The sequence below is a fragment of the Marmota flaviventris genome, chromosome 3, assembly GCF_047511675.1.
Source record: "Marmota flaviventris isolate mMarFla1 chromosome 3, mMarFla1.hap1, whole genome shotgun sequence".
In the NCBI taxonomy this organism is placed as follows: Eukaryota; Metazoa; Chordata; class Mammalia; order Rodentia; family Sciuridae; genus Marmota; species Marmota flaviventris.
In genome coordinates, this window is record NC_092500.1 from 7945164 (window position 1) to 7964396 (window position 19233).

The window sequence follows — 19233 nt, forward strand, 5'->3', positions numbered from 1 at the left end:
ACTAAGTTGCTGAGGCTAGCCTTGAACTTGCAATACTCCTGTCTCAGCCTCCTAAATCACTGGGATTAGAACTGTGTTTGCTATGGCACCTGGCTGAAGTTCTTAAATATTAAGCTAGAGGTTCTTACAATTTCTAGTCTCAGAACCCCTTTTATGATCCTAAAAATTGAAAACTCCAAAGAGTTTTGTCTGTTTTTTGATGCTAGGAATGGAACCCAGGACCTCACACATGCTAGGCAAGCACTTTACCACTGAAGTATTCCCCAGCACCCACTAAGTGGTGTTTTTTTGTGTGTGGTACTGCAGATCAAATTCAGATTGAATCAACCACTGAGCTACATCCCCAGCCCTCTTTTGGCTCTTAAATTTTGAGACAGGGTTCTCACCAAGTTGCTCAGGCTGGTCTCGAAGATTTGTAATCCTCCTACCTAAGCCTCTTATATTACTGAGACTGTGTGTGCTACCACACCTGGCAAAATGGAGGAATTTAAAAAATAATTTAAAAAGTACAGAAACATCACATATTAACGTAAATACTTTTATTAAAACCATTTTTAAAACAAAACAAAAAAAGAGTAGTGAGTAGCACTGTTTCACATTTTTACCAATCTCATTTATGTCTGACTTAATAGAAGACAACTGGATACTCAAGTTGGCTTGGTCATTTGATACACGCTTTGGTTGAAGTAAATAAAGTAAAAGTGGTTTCAGGTGAACTTGCAGGTGGAGAGAGAACCTCATAAACCCCTGAAAGGGATTCAGAAACTGCCGGGAACCCTCAGACCATACAAAAACCACAACAAACTCCACTGCTTCTTACTTGAAGAGTCTATATAGCCATTTACTTAGTATTAGAACAGGCAAATCCTTCCATAACCAAGACATTTGAATAAATTGCAAAGGGGTGGTGATGAAGGAAACCTGAACTCTGGTTAATTCAATATAAAATGACATCAGTTTTTCTCTTTTATAGTGCCTGGGATGGAACCCAGGGCCCTCTCCATATCACTGAGTTACACACCTAGCCTCAGAATGTTTTAAAGATAAGTTCTTGTTCTGTTGCGCAGGCTAGGCTTGAACACCTGGGCTCAAGTAATCCTCCTGTCTCTGCTTCCCAAGTAGCTGGCATTATAGGTTCATGCCACTGTATCTGACTGAACAAACATTTTTAGCTGAAGATTGGATTAGGGCCTTACATATGCTAGGCAAGCACCTTACCACTGAGCCTCAACTGAAGTCTGACAAGTTTTTAACTTGAGTTCAAAATTTCTATCAGTAAAGTTTATACATTACAAACTTTTATGTATTTATTTTTAAAGAGAGAGTGAGAGAGAAAATTTTTTTAATATTCATTTTTTAGTTATCGGCGGACACATCTTTGTTTTGTATGTGGTGCTGAGGATCGAACCCGGGCCGCACGCATGCCAGGCGAGCGCGCTACCGCTTGAGCCATATCCCCAGCCCCCATTACAAACTTTTAAAGCTTACTTTCCGAGCTAAGAGAAAGTAACATCATATACAATCAGAGTTAACATTTGTACAGTAGTTTTACATCATACAAGGCCTCTTACTGTGCCCACATGATGTCATTTAGTCCTTAGAAGCCCACATTAGAGGAAAACTCAGAGCAGAATCACTCGCCCAAGGTTGCCAAGAGGAACAGGCAATGGAGCCAGACCCAGTCGAGTTCGATGACTGCAAGTCCCATGTTCTTCCCTTATTCAGCTGCCACTGCTGTCACACAGGAGGAACACAGAGCTGACCAGTCTTCGGGTGCCAGTGATCCACACTGCCCCTTGCTAGGCCAGATTCCTTGTGATCAAGTGATGCACTCTAGGGCGTCTCTGCTCTAGCACTATGAACAAATACTTCACAGTAAAATGCTTTCCAGTTTGGGTAGAGGGGAACTTTCGCTTATGTCCATTTTTTTCACACACACAAGAGACAGCATCCATTCTAGAATTCAACTGGACTTTATTTGACATACAATACAATATGGTTGCAGGAAGCAAACTGAAAAGACAAAGGAGAAAAGACACAGTTCTATCTATTTTATAATTAAGTAACAGGAGGGCAAGTCACTAAATGAACAACAAAACAGTTAAGCTTGATGGAAGAATTCTTTTTCTAGTGTCCATACCTGAAAGACAAAGTAAATCACTTCTTTAATCTCATGGTAATTTCCTAAGACTATAAAACCTCTTTAAACATATGAGTGAAAGCCTCACAGTTATAACTTTGGAAAGAAGTGACCACAACTGTGCTCCAAGACCAGGCAATGAAGCTGAACTCTGCCCATCCTTCATAGCTTCTCCCCTACAACCCTCCTGGTGACAGCGTTCCTGAGGTACCACAGCTGCCCATTATCAGCAGCTGCTGGGCAGTATTAGGGAGGTGAGAAGGAAAAGCTGCTGCTGGTGGCTGTGAAAGGGAACTCCATCTGTTCACCCTCATCAGTGGCTCAGAAATGGTTTGAGAGCTGCCCGTCTCCCCTGGCCATGGCAGCCTATTTTCACCTCAATTCTAGTGTTCAGGAAGTTTGGTAAAGCAAATAATGAGGATAGCAACTGAACAGACTTCAATTTCAAAATCTATCATCAGCTCCAATTATAGCTCTGATTCCACTTAGCACTACACAAAGAGAACTGTGGGGAAACAAGGCATGAATTTCAGGGGGGGTTCAAATTTCCCCAGAAGCCCAATTTGACCCTAACAAGATTATAAAATAAACAAGGCCAGGAAATTTTTTTCTACATATAGAGTTCTGAAACACAAGATCCTTCATTATTATCTTTCTCAATCTTTTTTTTTTTTTTTTTTAATGGTACTGGGGGCTGGGGCTGTAGCTCAGTGGTAGAATGCTTGCCTAGCACGGGTGAGGCACTGGGTTCGATCCTCAGCACCACATAAAAAGTAAATAAATAAAGTTATACTTCTAGGTTGTTTCTACAGCTCATCAACCTTCACTCAAACCTGAGTGGAATTTGATAAGCTGCCTTTTTTTAAAGATGATATTCAAGTGGACTGCTTATGAGAAGAACTTAAAGAAATCTGACAGTCCCAGATGATGGAAGCTGAGATCCAGAGTTCTAGTACTCTTGTTCTATCCATATGACAAATAATTTTAACCAGAGACAAACTGCCTCAAAAGAACCAACACAGCAGGGATCAATGATAAAAGGCTCCTAGGTTCATCCCCAGTACCCGTTCCCCACTTCCACCAAAAAGAAAAAGGAAGAATTTGTTCCACTTGAATCTGTTTTCCCAATGAACTGATAACCAACACCTGGGAAAATTACCAGTTAGGTAAAATGGCAGTGTCGAAACCCAGCCCAGGCAATTCATCACGTTCCTTAATTATTCTTCTTCTTCTTTTTTTAATAACTTTATTTTTTAACGTGGTGCTGAGGATCAAACCCAGTGCCTCATGTGATGGGCAAGTGCTCTACCACTGAGCCACAACCCCAGCCCACATTCCTTAATTCTTGGTTAGCCCTATGTTCATATAATGGGTAGCACAAACCCTGTCTAAAATGGAGCCTTGGGTCTGCTCTAAGGCAGAGCCAATTACAAAGTCCCTTGAAAACTTAGAAAAGTTCTTCCACCTGGTCATGTATTACTGTCACAGACATTTTTATGTCTTACGCTATTTGTATTTACGTTACTTTGCATATAGTCTGAGGTAGACAGTGAATATTTGGTAAGTTTCTCAAAAAACGATCAAGCATTTGATACCTCTCATGTTCTTTACCAAAATAAATTATTGAGGGCTGGGGCTGAAGCTCAGTGGCAGAATGCTTGCCTAGTATGTGTGAGGCACTGGGTTCGATCCTTAGCACCATAAAAAAATATGTAAATAAAATAAAGGCATGCTGTCCATCTATAACTACTATAACTATAACTATATATATATTTAATTATTGAATCTGGGGCTGGGGTTATGGCTTAGTGGTAGTGTGTGCCATCTGGCATGTGTGAGACACTGGGTTTGATCCTCAGCACCACATAAAAATAAATAAATAAATAATAAAAACTATTGAATCTAAAAGCAAAACAACTATACTAATAAACAATTCCCAAACATTTTATGAACTAAATAACCCAATATTTTTGTTTTTAAAATTGAATAACACCTTATTTATTTATTTATTTTTATGTGGACACAATATCTTTATTTTTTTTATTTTTATGTGGTGCTGAGAATCGAACCCAGTGCCTCACGCATGCTAGGCGAGCGCGCTACCACTTGAGCCACATCTCCAGCCCCTGAATAATATCTTATTTATAATGACTCATTTTTAGCAACGAGGCACAACAGTACATGTCTGTAATCCCATTTACTTGGGAAGCTGAGGCAGAAGGATGGTAAGTATGAGGCCAGACTGAGCAACTTAGTTACACCCTGTCTCAAAATAAAATAAAAAGGGCTGGGAATGTAGCTCAATAGTAAAGCATCCCTGGGTTCAATTTCCAGTGCCACAAAGAACTTTTTTTTTTTTTTTTTCCCTTAGTCCTGGGGAGTGAACTCAGGGGCACTCAACCACTGAGCCATATCTTTAGCCCTGTTTTGTATTTTTATTTAGAGATAGGGTTTCAATGAGTTCTTAGTGCCTTGCGGTTGCTGAGGCTGGGTTTGAACTCGCCATCCTCCTGTCTCTGCCTCCCAAGCCTGGGATTATAGGCGTGTGCCATCATGCCTGGCCAGAGAACTCTTATTTACATGAAAATCCCCCTTTCCATAAATAAATGACAATGAAAATGATCAATAATTCGACAAACAATGGGCAAGATACATAAATACACACACACACACACACACATACACACACACACGCTCTCCCAGGCAGTTCAAAAAATTGTTATAAAAAAAAAAAAATTTAAATAGTTATTTTTTTGTAGTTGGCCACAATACCTTTATTTACTTATTTATTTTTATATGGTGCTGAGGATTGAACCCAGGTGCTAGGCGAGCACTCTACCGCTGAGCCACAATCCCAGCCCCCATGCTGAAAATTTTTAAAAATATAAGTTAAATCCTAATTTTCACCTGTCAGAGTGGCTAAGATGGAAAAGTTTGATAATAGAGCACTGGCAGGAAACCAAGAATGTGGCATTCTGCTTCACTGTCAGGAGGGAGTGTAAATGAGTACATATTCTTGGGAAAGGAAAAACTGACACTATTTATCAAAAGTAAAAATTTACATATTCCTCACCCAGAAATTTCTCTTTAGGAATTACTGCTACATATATACCTGGACATGCCAAAGGAGATTCATGTATAATGATGTTCATCCCTACACACTGCTTTTAACAGTGAAAACTGGAAACCCAAATGTCAATCAGCAGTGACTGATTTTAAAAAATGATGGCACATCTACATAAAGAAAGAAGGCAGTTTGTTATAAATATCTTCAAAATATAAAAAATGAAAAAAAATAGTGAATCACTGAATAGGAGGGTTAAGTTTATGTTAAGAAAAAGAAATACCTATATATATGCAACTACACGTACGGAGATAGAAAAAGCTACTAAGCAGCTATTTTTTTTGTTTTGTTTTGTCTTTTAAAGAGAAAGAGAGAGAGAGAGGAAGAGAGAGAGAGAGAATTTTAATATTTATTTATTTTTTAAGTTTTTGGCAGACACAACATCTTTGTTTGTATGTGGTGCTGAGGATGGAACCCGGGCCACATGCATGCCAGGTGAGCGCGCTACTCCTTGAGCCACATCTCCAGCCCCTAAAGCAGCTGTTGATGGTGGTTTACTCATAAGGTATGTGGTGGGAGATTCATTTTTGTTGACTATCCTTTCAATCACTTGAATTATTAAAAGTTTACCATGCCATGATTTATATAATACAAATTTAATCAAAGGGCTGGGCATAGTGTTGCATACCTATAATGCCAGCTACTCAGGAGGCTGAAGCAGTTCAGTCTGGGCAACTGAGCAAGACCCTGTCTTGCATTTGTCTAGCCTTTGTGAGGTCCTAGGTTAAATCCCAAAATATTAAAAAAGCACCTCTAAATATTAAAAAAAAAAAAAAAAAAAAAAAAAGCAAGATAGCCACAAAAGCTTTACTAGAATTAATCAGTATGAGCTAAACCAATAGGAATGTGATTTTAGAAATTCAGCTGGGTGCAGTGACTTGGGAGGCTGAGGCAGGAGGACTTTATAAGTTGCTAGGGATGGCTTTTGAACCTAAAGTAAGCAATCTAGTGAGACCCTGTCTCAAAATAAAAAATAAAAAAGGGCTGGCAATGTTGCTCAGTGGTAAAGTGCCCCTGGATTCAATCCCTGGTACCAATAAATAAATAAACAAATAAATAAAAGCTTGTATATTCCCATGTTATCTACATTATCATTATTATTATTATTATTTTTGAGACAGACAGGGTCTCACTAAGTTACCCAGGCTGTCCTCAAACTTGCAGTCTTCCTTCCTGCCTCAGCCTCCTGAATTCCTGTCACAGACACTAAAAGGTGGGGAAACCTCAGGTTGCAAACTTTTAATGTTGGCTAATCTTCTGTGCATTGTCCACACAGGCAAGTTCTTGCTTAGTTAACTAAAAGTTAGTTTAAAAAACAAGCCATGTTCCATGTCTCCATCCTCTTCCAGCCTAAGGTGAGTCAGAAAATAGAACTAACTATAAAGCCCAGGTTTCTAACGATGCCAACGGCCAGAGATACCTACTTTTGGAATTCCCACTCTCTGTTGTCCAATGGGCACACCTGCCGTGTTTTGAGCCAGCGAGAGATGCAGTGGAAGTGAAAAGCATGCTGAAAGAAAAAATGTTTTTATTAAAAATAACTCTGTGTAAGCTTTACCATCTACTGACAACACCTCTCACTAGACAGTGCAGCAATACATACCATGGGTTGGAAAACAAGAGCAGAAAACGATGGGCAAAAGTTCCAGAAAGGATCATACCCTTGTACAAAGATATTTCCAACAAAAACATTTGTTAGAATTGCCATTATTACTGAAGAAATTATTTAGGGAGCACAGATTATGTTCTAGCAGTGAGCTCTCTCCCCTTTAAGGACTATGGAACGTATTAGGGGATGCTTCTACTTTCCTTGAGAAATGACCTGAGCACACACAGATTTCCAACTTCCCCAATCTTGGTCACCAGTCACCAGCCTCCTCTCACCCTTGAAGAATGAGGACCCAGGGAGTAAAGCCTACTCCTCTCCATCTATAGGGAGTGCGCTGCCACTGCTACCCACCCAGGACTAAAATAGGCACCTCCCCACACCCAACTCAACTCTAATCAAAGGAACTTTAATACTGATGTTACAAGAGCTCGGCACTCAATAAGGCTTTAATGAGGATTTTGTTGTAAAAAGGAAAATTGCGGTTTAAAAAAAGTACTCAGAAGGACAAACTGTATACAAGCAGCTCAAAGGGCATCAACAGGCTATTTTCATGACTAAGACAAGAAGTAAAAAGGCAAGTGTCCCAAGAACACTGGTAATGGACAGGAGCTAGGAACTGGCTTGGATTTGGGAAAAGGAGAATCTGTGTGTAGCCTTTTGGTGTGAGTTGATGACATGCAGATGCTAGTTAAGACTGCAATGAACACTTTTCTTCCTCCTGCCTCACTCATATGAGGAGAAGATCAAGAGGAGCAGAAAGGGTTCCCCCTCATTTAATCTGTAATTGCTGGGCTGCAGTGGGGCACAGGAGAGGAATACAGAGACACCCCAACAAAACAACCAAAGCTTTTGTAGGCTTGGTTTAATAACAGCTTTAAAATCTGATATGTCTCCCAGAATAGTCATGGAACCTAAGAAACTTACAATATAGATTATTGTCTTGTGAACTATCTTTTGGCAACAAAAATCTAATTCAGTAATTAAGAATGGGCTCCATAGCTAGCACATTTTTACAGAATGACAGCCTTCTAAAAGATCCCACTCCTGCAGACTCTCATACAACTCAATGTGAAAAAGGAAACAGGCAGATTCTCCAAGAGGCAGAAAGTGGAGACATTTTTCTCAACCCCAGGTGCTGGGAAAAGGCTCATGCAAGCACATGCAAGATACCCACCGCCATCTCCGACTTTCCCTACTAAGCACTCTGCCAAATCACAGGATCCTTTACCCAAGCCCATGAGATGACATCAAGTGCTCAAGGGCAAGTGGGGGCGGCAAATGAGACTTCAGGGCAGGTGACAACATCCCTGAGCATTTTTTGATCCCAACTTTCTTCCTGTTAGTAATCTAAGCGTACTAACAGGTGTATTTAGCAGACAAGGTACAATCCACAGAGGATTCTTGACAGTACTCCACAGTTTACAGATATTGACATATATTACCTCATTTGAGCCTCACAGCAACCCTGGCAAGCAGGCATGACAGATATTATTATCTTAACTTTACAGACAGGAAACTGAAACCCAGACAAGTTAAGTGACTTGCCTAATTCATGGAGCTGGTCTGTAGAAGACTCAGCATCAGCACTCAAGACTGGCTTCTAGCACTCTATGCTAGTTCTCCTTTATGGCAGGATCTCTAAGAGACCCTTTCCTTAACAAAACTTGAGGGGAAATCCATCCCTTTTCATTCTACACAAAGGAACATGATCCTTAATATGTGCCTGAATGTTACACAGAGCAAAGAGCCCAATATATTTTCTTTACCCCCACAAACGATGAAAGTCATCCTTTGGCCAATACTAACCATTGTGAAACTGGCCAAAGGGTCCTGACATAGAATGAAGAAAGTGCACCACAGGCATGGGTAGAGAAGGCATTTCAAACCCACACAAAAGCACTAAGAGCTACCACGTGACCACTAAACTCCAAATTTCTATTTATTTAGATTTTTTAACACGTTTATGCTGACTATGTGCCCAAAGTTCTAAATACTTTTTAACATTAAACCACTTAATCCTGATTACAGTTCTATGTGTCCTGCTATCCGCCCCATTTTACATGAGGGAACCAGGAGTAGAGATGTTAAATACCTTGGCTTCAAGTCACTTAGTAAATAAGACAAAGACAGGGATTGGTAGTCTGACTCCAGAATCTGTGACTCCTTATGTCATGCTGGAGTTGTGGGTCCTTTGTCCCCTTGGCATAGGAGGCCTGGACAGGACAGTTTCAACTACTGTGATTAGGACTGTATGGTTCTAAGGATGAATTTTTACATATGCTAGAAATAACACATTTGATGCTTGTTACCTTCACAGCTGTCACACCCTGAAGGCCACACACTTAGTTCAGCCATGCTACACAAAACATTTCTGGCATGAGCCATGTTTTTCTTTTCTTTTTCTGTTTTAAAATTCCTTTCTATTTTCTTTTTGGGCACTAGGGATTGAACCCAGGGGTGCTTAACAACTGAATCACATTCTCAGTCCTTTTTATAAAAATTTTCATTTTGAGCAGGGTCTTGATAAATTGCTGAGGCTAGCCTCAAACTCATGATTCTCCTCCCTTAGCCTCCCGAGTCACTGAAATTACAGGTGTGTGCCACCACATCCAGCTCTTTTATTTCTTCTTGATGAGCCATATTAAAAAAAAAAAACCCTTACTGAGTACATTTACATTTAAAATACACACACACACACACACACTCTTAAAAACTCAATTTATCCTCCGATCTTAATTCCACAGACACTTGACCTTAAAAAAAGGGTCTGTTCAGAAGGTAAACAGATCATTCCCAAGACCAGGCAATAGGCTTTGTCTCCCAAAGACAAACCCTCACAATACTGCAAACAAAACTAGGTGTACTTCATAATTAAGACAAACTAGTATTTCTTTCCAATAACTAATTATGTTTATCCTGTTACAGGTGAACAGTATGAGGATTTAAAATCTTTTGTACTATTTGTATACCTTTTGGGAGAAAGGTTGGCTAGTCATTTTTTTCCTAGTTATTTTCAAGACTGGCAAAGCAGGAAAAGTAGCAATATGTTTACAAGCCATGCTGATAGGTAAAGACGTTTCCTTACGTTACAGACTCCCCATGCAACGGTACACTCTTCGGAAGTAGCAGATGCCTGGTTAGCTTGACACTCTATGCCTGTGGGAACAAAAGCAATAGCATCACTGGACCTGAGAGCAGCAACCTTTCAGCCTGGAGCAGCCAAGCAATCCTCAAGTGGTTAATTAGCCATAATCGTTTTTTAATAAATGTGAAAAAGGACGAAGAACAGAGAAGTCAGAAATGGGTTTAGCAGCAAGATTTCTTAATTCTTGCTTAAAAAATGTGTTAACAAATAGGAAAAATGTGTTTAAAATCTGAGCATAACCTGAATTGCTAAAACGTGAATGATTCCTCCTAATTTGGTAAATTTAGTTAAGTCACCTCATGACTCTTGTTGTTCTCAGAGCTTTGGTGTCTTTTCCCTATTCCTGCGAAATGCTTCCCCTTGGGTCCTTATAGCACCTATGCCTTACAGCCCAAAGTCCTAGTTGGGTAACACTCCAATCCCTAAAGGGATCAGGAAGGAACCTGTGAACTGGGCAGAAGCAAAGTAAAAGGTGGAGGGGTGAAGAGGTCCTTGTGCACTTTTGTGTACAAGGATCAACTCAAAATTATTCAAAACACTATCAAGCAAACTTGTTAAGCTGATAGTTAGATTTGAGGCCCACCACTGTGTGATGCTAGCTGCCTGTGAGGCAATTTTGTCTAGGAAGTCACACAAGTAACTGCAAATGTATGCAAATATTGATTTTATAAAGAAGGAAAAGAAGGGAATTTAAAGAGGATAAAAATCTGAGATTGAGAACTGATGGGTAAAGCTCTACTGGGGATAAATATTCAAAGAATAAGGTTTGTTAATTTCTGAAGAATAAAAAGCTTTAGGGAAGACTATAACTATTTAATAGGGTATAATTACTTCAAAGTGTCATAGAGAAAATGGCAAAACTGTAAAAAAATAATATTGAGATGTTAATGGGTATCCTAGGGGAAGAGATCATGTAATAAAGGCTCCCCCACCATTCTTCAAAATTACAAAAAGCAAAGGATCTGAAGTCACAGAACTTGCTTTTGCCACTCAGATTCACACTACAGAATAACTTGGTTTATCATCTGAAAAGAGTAGAGAGACTTTAGGGTCTGTGAAGTAAATTCAAGAATTTACTGGGGAGGGAGAAGTAGGGAGGAAGCACTGAGGAGTGATACTGACCAAATGATATTGTTATATTGTGTGCATTTATTTCTATGTAACAACAAATCCCTATAATGCAAATAACTATAATGCAATTAAAAAAAAAAAAAAGAAGGGCTGGGGTTGTGGCTCAGTGGTAGAGCACTCGCCTAGCATGCACAAGGCACTGGGGTCGATCCTTAGCACCACATATATGTAAAATAAAGATATTGTATCCGCCTAAAACTTAAGAATAAATATTAAAAAGAAAAGAAAAAAAACAAAGCTTATTGTTGCATGCTTGCTTCAGCAGCACATATATTAAAGTTGGAATGATATGGAGAATAACAGCACAGCCTCTGTGCAAGAATGACAGTGAATTTGTGAAGCATTCCATATTTTTAAATTCACAAACACAAAAAAAAATTTATTGGAGCTGTGAATACACTATGATTTTTAAAAGGAGAGAGAATAAAATCTGATGTCAATTTGGATCCTATAACATGAGGACTACATATTATGAAACTAGCAAAGTAAAATTCACAGTTAAAGTAAAAACCAAATGGTATCAAGGTACAATCATCTACATAAGTTTTAAGACTATCTGGTTGTGGCCATGACACCAGTCACCTCAGGAATTCCTCAAGCCCCCTATGTGATACAGCCCGTTCCCTCCTCTGCCGCTCTCTATCCTTCAGGCTCCAGTTTAAATCCCTACTTCTTGACTGAAGCTTCTTCTAACCCCCCACACTGAGTCATTTTCTTTTCCTTCAAATACTCTAAATACTTATTTTTTATAACATTTATCAAAAGGCATTTTGAGTTAGGCACACTGTGCCTGCCCATAATTCCAACAACTTAAGAGGCTAGGGTAGGTGGATCACAAGTTTGAGGCCAGCCTGTGGCAACTTAGCAAGACTCTTGTCTTAAAATAAAATTGGAAAAAAAAAAAAGGGCAGGGGATGTAGTTCAGAGGTAGAACCCTCTGGAGATCAATCCCTAGCACCACCAGAAACAAACAAAAAATTGTTTTCAGATTTTTGGTGCGAGAGAGAGAAGACCAGGGTTGAGTCAAGTTAGTTTATAAACAGGGGCAGGAACTGTTCACTGTCAACACAGAGCAGACAAACAACTGCATACAGCTCTGACAAGGCAGAACTTATTTTATGTGATTTATAAAGCCTGGGAACTTTTAAACTCTGATACAAGAATGGTACCACCAAAGAACTGCTAAGGAAGCAATGAGCTTCTTTTCAAGAGTGGACAGATTTCACACCTCCAATGATAGATCCAGTTTTACAAAGATGGCTCGGTCTTATAGGTAAAGGTTGGGTTCAAGATGAAGGTACCCTCTTAACTTGGAATAAGATTCACTGTACATCCTACTGTCATGTATAACTAAAAGGAACAAATGAAAATATTTACAAAAAGAAAGATTCACAGATAATGGAGAAAATATCAACTTGCAGAGTGTGTATTTCAGCAACTATTTAAAACAACCAAGATATGGGACAATGTAAAATAAATTTAAAGCTACAGGAATGCTTGTAGTAGCAATGCAGACTCAATGAGTAAGTCTTCAGACCAAGAATATTTTGTAGGAGAGTCTGACTGGGGTACAGCCACAATCATTCTTTATTTATTTACAGTTATGTATATAATTATTCTTTTAATGCCAGAACAGATTTATTGGAAAATGGCCATTGCTGAATCAAGAGTCTTGTTTTCCAGGCTGGGAATATAGCTCTACGATAGAATGTGAGGTCCTGGGTTCAGTCCCCAAACTTGTTTTCATCTTTAACAAAAAGTCTTTTTATAAAAATCATAAATCCAATTATTATTTAAAGTTGTAGCACCAGAATTCCCTTCAGTGTCAGTATTAAAGGGGTATATTTCTTAAGAGTAAAGACTTGATCTCAGTTATTATTTTGACCTAGTGCCTGGCAAAATGCCAGGATATATTCACTCAAATGAAAAAGGACATGATTTAAACTGAAAATACATTCATTATATTTTGTTATGAGAGTTCAATATTCTACTTCAGTGGGCATTTAAAATATGAGACAAAACAGGTACTTGAGAGAATACAATGATACCACAAGCATTCAAGTTTTAAGATAACATTTAGATGGTATTTGTCTTTCATGGTCTTCCCAAGAAGTGTGTTCTCTTGCATCCAGAGGCACACAATGACTTAAATATTAAGGTTAGGGGTAAAAATCTATATAAAATCATTAACTATTTTCAGATGAGAATCCCAAGAAAGTAAAATTTCTCTGGGTGCAACTTGAAAATGCAAGGCATAGAAACTGGCAAGCCCATAATCAAAAACCCCACCCAAACACATTTAAAACCGTGTTTTTTTCTGTGATGGGTTCCTTCCATCTACATTAAACACAATAGTTGTGGCTGATTTGCTTTGACTGCAGTGTGAAAAGAAAAAAAGGGTCAAAACTCAAAGCAGCCAAGAGAAGTCAACTACTGGCACATGCCATGATTGCTAACACAAAATATTCAATTCATGCATGCTTCTAAGCTGCAATGATCAAAACATTCTGCCATTTTGTTTTTGTTATTTACCTAGCAAACATTTAGTGAGAACTTACTAGGTACTGGACACCATGCTAGATATACAATACTACATAACATAGACATGATAGAGAATACCTAATTAAATCATTAATATGATAGCAAGTTATAGGACATCTTGGGATTTTTTTTTTTTTTTAAGAGAGAGAGAGACAGAGAATTTTTTTAATATTTAATTTTTAGTTTTCGGCGGACACAACATCTTTGTATGTGGTGCTGAGGATCGAACCCGGGCCGCACGCATGCCAGGTGAGCGCGCTACCGCTTGAGCCACAAACCCAGCCCTCTTGGGATTGTTTAATTGAACTGCCACAGCCTGTGTGCTTTATGTAAGTATGGTTAGGAAAATATCTAAAATATCTTTGAGGTCAGGCACAGTGGCACACGCATGCCTAGAAACCCAGCAACTTTGCTGGAGGAGGCAGAATTACAAATTCAAAGCAAGATCTGGCAATTTAGCAAGACCTTGTCTCAAAATATAAATGACTGGGGGGGGCTGGGGATGTGGCTCAAGCGGTAGCGCGCTCGCCTGGCATGCGTGCGGCCCGGGTTCGATCCTCAGCACCACATACAAACGAAGATGTTGTGTCTGCCAATAACTAAACAATAAATATTAAAAAAAAATATTTATATATATATATATATATAAATATATATATATAAATGACTGGGGACTGGAGATGTAGCTCAGTGGTAGAGTACCACTGAGTTCAATATCCAGTACCCTTACCAAGCAAAATGAAAGTTAGTTCAAGGTAAAATCCAAAAATCAACTATGGGTTAGTCTTACATGGCCCAATAATGTAACCATTAGCTACATGTGGCTTTTGAACAACTAAAATATGGCTAGTCTGAATTGAGATGTGCTATTAAGTATAAAATACATGCTAAATCACTAAGACTTAGTACAAAAAAATGTAAAGAATGCATTAACCAGGGCTGGGGTTGTGGCTTAGTGGTAAAGCGCTCACCTGGGACATGTGAGGCACTGGGTTGATCCTCAGCACCACATAAAAATAAATAAATAAAATAAAGGTATTGTGTTCACCTACAATCAAAAATATATATATTTTTTAAAAAAGGATGCATTACCCAGTCCTGTATCATATTTTTAAACATTGAATACATGTTGAAAATATTGTTTATCACAGGTTAAATAAGATACAATATTAAAAATCAAACTTACCTGTTTGTTATTAATGTGGGTAACAAAAATATTTAAAATTCTGATCATGCTCATATTTGTGGCTAACACTGGATTCTGTTGTGTCAGACAGTAGCAGGGAGAAGAGGTGCAGAATGTCCAGGCAGAAGGAATAAGAAATATTAAGGGTCCTAAAAAAAAAGGCATGGCAGGGCTGGGGTTGTGGCTCAGTAACAGAGCGCTCACCTAGCACATGAGAGGCTGGGTTTGATCCTCAGCACCACATACAAATAAATAAATAAATAAAGGTTTTTGTTTACAACTTAAACAAAAAAAATTAAGGGAAAAAAATGAATGGCAGCCAGGCACAGTGGTGCATGACTGTAATTTCAGCTCAGGAGGCTGGGGCAGGAGGATCCCAAGTTCAAAGCCAGCCTCAGCAATTCAGCAAGATCCTGCTCAAAATAAAAAAAATAGGCTGGGGAGGTGGCTCACCAGTTAAGCACCTCTGGGTTATCCCCAGTACCAGAAAAAGAAAAAAAAAAAGTGTGGCACTTCAGGAATGGAAAGAGAACCCAAGAAACTACTGGTGAGCAGGAAGTGGCTCGAGATGAAGCTGAAAAAGTATAAGAGTGATTTAAAAAAAAAAAAAGTGCCTATAATTCTAATTCTATAAGCTTAAAGTTTCTTTGCCGTATTTCTGATCTCAATAAGAAACCACCTTAGCACCCAGATGAAAAAGTAACATCAATTGTTTCTCATATGACCAGTATTCTTCCTTCTTTTTTTTTTTTTTTTTGGTACTGGGGATTGAACCCAGAAGCACTTAACCACTGAACCACATCCCCAGCCCTTTTAAAATATTTTATTTAGAGACAGGGTCTCACTGAGTTTCTTAGGGCTTCATTAAGTTGCTGAGGTTGGCTTTGAACTCAAAATCTTTCTTCCTTAGCCTCCTGAGTTACTGGGATTACAGGCATGCAACACTGTGCCCAGGATTCTTGCCCCATCACTACAGTCTATCAACAACTATAATCAGATCTAAGTGTTGACTTATTTGTAAAACAAAATATGTGGAGATTTTAATGAAATTTCTTTACCTCAATTAATTATCTAGTTAGATATTGGCAATGATGCTATTTTTACTATATTTGGATATAACACCAAAAATCCTTACTCCTTGGACTTCTTTTTTTGTGTTACTGGGGACTGACCCCAGATCTCCTACACTCTAGGCAAGTGCTCTACCTCTAAGCTATACCCTAGTCCTTTTTATTTTTTTGAGACAGGGTCTCACTAAGTTGAGTCTGGTCTCACTGCAGTCCTCCTGCCTCAGCTTCCTGAGTCACTGGGATCACAGGCCTGCACCACCATGCCTGGCTAGACCTTTCTTCATACAATTGTCACTGAGTATGTGAGGGGAATTGGTTGCAGGACTGCCCTGCCCCAACCAATCCTATAGATATCAAAATATGAGGATGTGCAAGTCCCTTATATAAAATGGTGTAGTATTTGCATCCAATCTCTGCACATCCTCCCACATACTTTAAGTACTCTAGATTACTTATAATACCTAACAGAATTAAATACTATGTAAATGGTTGTTATAATGTATTGTTTAGGGAATAATAACAAGGAAAAGATTTGTATGTTTGTAAGAAATGCAATTTCTGGGCTGGGGATGTGGCTCAGTGGTAGAGCAATTGCCTCACAGGTGAGGCACTGGGTTTGAGCCTCATACTCCTGGGCTCAAGTCATCCATCCGCCTTGGCAGATTGAGTAGTTAGGACTACAGGTGCATGCCGATACACCCAGTCAGATGCAATATTTAAAATAAAGCACTTGCAATCTGTGGTTGTTTGAACCTGTAAACACAGAACCTGAAGAAGGGCCAACTATAAATATAGTCCAACAAAAACTAGTTCAGAATATTTTAGCTTAAAGTTTATTTTCTTCCATTCACATTTGAGTATGAGATGGGAAATATATAGAAAGAATCAACAGTGCCTCTGTGTCCACAATTCATTCTAAATGTGTCCTTGGCATCTTCAGATTCAGTAATTTATTCTGAGAGCTGGGTATGCTTCTAGGATGTCATGAAAAACTACTTTATTTTGATCACACCAACAGACTAGATGCAGAAACCCCAAGTGCTTTATGGTTTATATCTCCTTGTGAAAAAGAAAACTGGTCACATCAGGATAGCCACAATCTCTGTAACCGTCTCAACTTCTTCCCATCCTTCTCCAATTACTTACAAAGATCCATAATGTGGTTCCTGCAGATGGCACAGTTATCAACCACAATATCCCAGGCCCAGAGGGCTACTGCATTCCACTGCAAAGAGAAAAAGGGGGAACAATGCACTCTCCTTGTAATGTAACACACATGCTCCTTAGGATTTCATGCTGCAGCTGAAATCATAGGAACAGGGACCACAAAACAAAGGCATTTTTGGATATTACTCTTCTTTTATTATATCAGAGGACAACAGTAGGCTACCTATATGTTTTCTCATTCTTTAATAGATTGAGCATATGAACATAGAAATTAATGAGTATTGTTTTAATTTTCCCTACAGTTTAAAATAATTTGGCTGCATCAATGTAAGCAAATTAAGTTTAATGTGAACAAACTTAAATTACTGTACAGGTTTCCCTGGCAGTTACAGAAGCTCAAAACCTGCACAAACACTGGCAGTTCAAGGCAGCTTTGGAAGTATGAGCAGGGAGTGAAAGCTCAGAACACAATGAACTAAGACGATGATTGGATCATAAGTGGGTAATCGTGGGATAAGCTGGATAACCAGTTACCCAGTGTCAGTACACAGAACAAGGTCATCACTTAAATCTTATGAGATTACTTATTAACAATTGATAGAATTTACTAGACTTTGTTTAGTTCTTATCAAATAAACGATGTCCTTAGCTTTTGGAAGTTCAGCCTTTTTAGTTAATTCCAGTAAGAGTTTATCAAAAAGTAGTATTTAAATAGTACAACTCTCTCGCCTCTGCGATTATATATACTCCCAAACTCCCCTTTCTCTACTAATTTGGTGCCACTTCCCAAACCTCCATCTCTTTCAAACCCAACTCTCAGGGTCTAGAAACGTCTTCAGCATTTTTCACACCATAGCTTCAACTCAGAAGAAAAACCCTACTTCTATTATTCTTCAATATGGCTGCTGGCTGTAACTGAGCAGCAGTGACCACAATGAGATGCCAAAAAGAAAAAGACAAAAAAATTTAAAAAGCCCAAATGCCGGGGGTGGGGGGTGAGGTGGGGTGGAGAGGAGATACTGTCTTGTGCTTAGCTAGATGCTGTAGAAATACATCTTCCCTCCTTCAGGATCTTCATTTTGACAGATTTATTGACTTCACCTTAGGCGGGAATCGATACTTTTCTCCCAAACTGTTGGCAATATACTAAAAGGGATCTCATGCAAAAAAGACACATTCCACATTTTTCCTTTCCCACTCTTACCAGGTTACTTGAGACTAGTACTCAACCCTCCTTAAATGCCACAAGAAACGGGCTCGCCATTTTCCATTGACCAATTACCACCACGATTTAAATTTTTTTTGTTGTTGCTGTTAGAAGGGGATCTGGCTGAACATGACTGAGAACCACAGGACTGGGGCGACTCTGTAACAACCGGCAGACGTCTCAGAAGAGCCAAGCTTTACAGTCGAGAATTTAACTCGGTGGGGCAAGGGCCGGAGAGGGAGCTAATGGAGGCCTCCCTTTGGCGAGGGCTAAGTCGGGGTTCCTTAGAGTCAGAGGAACCCCAAGCTCCAAGGGGCGGGGCAGGGGGATCACCGGGTGGGCTCCTCCAATGCGTGGTATCTCAGCTTCCCGGCTTTCGCCGCACTGCCCCATCCTCCACCCGCCGCAGTCGCTCGGGCTCCCCATTCCACTCACCCCACCCTGCCCTTCCCCCACCCTCAGCTTCTCCAGTGACAGCTCAGGCGCTTGGCTCCCGCAGCCAGCTCGCAACCCCGCGCATCTCAATAAGCACCTCCGTGATTGGCCCCTCCGCCTCCCAGCGAAACCAACACTGATCAGAACAGTGGGCCACCGTAATGCCGATCAACTCTAAGGCCCGCCCCCCGGCTTCCTTTCATGGGACCCGGTCCCAGGAACGCCCTGAAATGAAGCCTTTTCCTTCGCGCCTCGGTTATCCCCGGGCCTGCCAGCCAGATCCGCGCCTCTCTAGCTTCCCTGAGGAAGGCACTGGCGAGACCCAACCTTTTTCACTTCAAAGCGCTTCTTGCCCGCGCCGCTGTTGGTGCCGCTCGGGGTATCCACATCCATCGCTGCCGCCATTTTGGAAACACACGGTCCTTCGCCCCGCCACTGCGCCTGCGCAGCGGCGCACGCCGCACTCCCCCCACTCCCG

General features: G+C 39.9%; 1 protein-coding gene and 1 non-coding gene across 4 annotated transcripts; one reads left to right on the top strand and one right to left on the bottom strand.

The window, feature by feature from the left end:
* Window positions 1-1954: 1954 nt before the first annotated feature.
* Rbx1 (ring-box 1) lies at window positions 1955-19233 on the bottom strand. Of its 3 annotated transcripts, none has more exons than XM_027927118.2 (5): window positions 18654-19067; window positions 17093-17171; window positions 9959-10029; window positions 6689-6774; window positions 1955-2140 (listed from the first exon to the last, which is right to left on the bottom strand). In XM_027927118.2, exons 1-5 carry the CDS (start codon window positions 18744-18746, stop codon window positions 2128-2130), a joined length of 342 nt encoding a protein of 113 aa, XP_027782919.2. In that variant the 5' UTR covers window positions 18747-19067; the 3' UTR covers window positions 1955-2127. The 3 variants fall into 3 exon arrangements, with proteins under 3 accessions (XP_027782919.2, XP_071465552.1, XP_071465553.1); XM_071609451.1 differs by having other exon boundaries at window positions 1955-2160; window positions 18654-18764; XM_071609452.1 differs by lacking the exon at window positions 18654-19067 and adding an exon at window positions 19083-19233 and having other exon boundaries at window positions 2037-5983.
* On the top strand, window positions 11403-11504 carry LOC114088781 (U6 spliceosomal RNA). Its single transcript, XR_003582057.1, has one exon. It is a non-coding gene; the product is annotated as a U6 spliceosomal RNA (small nuclear RNA).

Coding starts and splice junctions, on each gene's coding strand:
- Rbx1 (XM_071609451.1), bottom strand. CDS start 18,746: ATGGGGAGCCCGAGCGACTGCGGCGGGTGGAGGATGGGGCAGTGCGGC. Junction 6,775..9,958: donor TTGCATGGGGAGTCTGTAAC/GTAAGGAAACGT, acceptor TTTTTCTTTCAG/CATGCTTTTCACTTCCACTG. Junction 2,161..6,688: donor AGAGAGTGGGAATTCCAAAA/GTAGGTATCTCT, acceptor AGATTAAAGAAG/TGATTTACTTTGTCTTTCAG.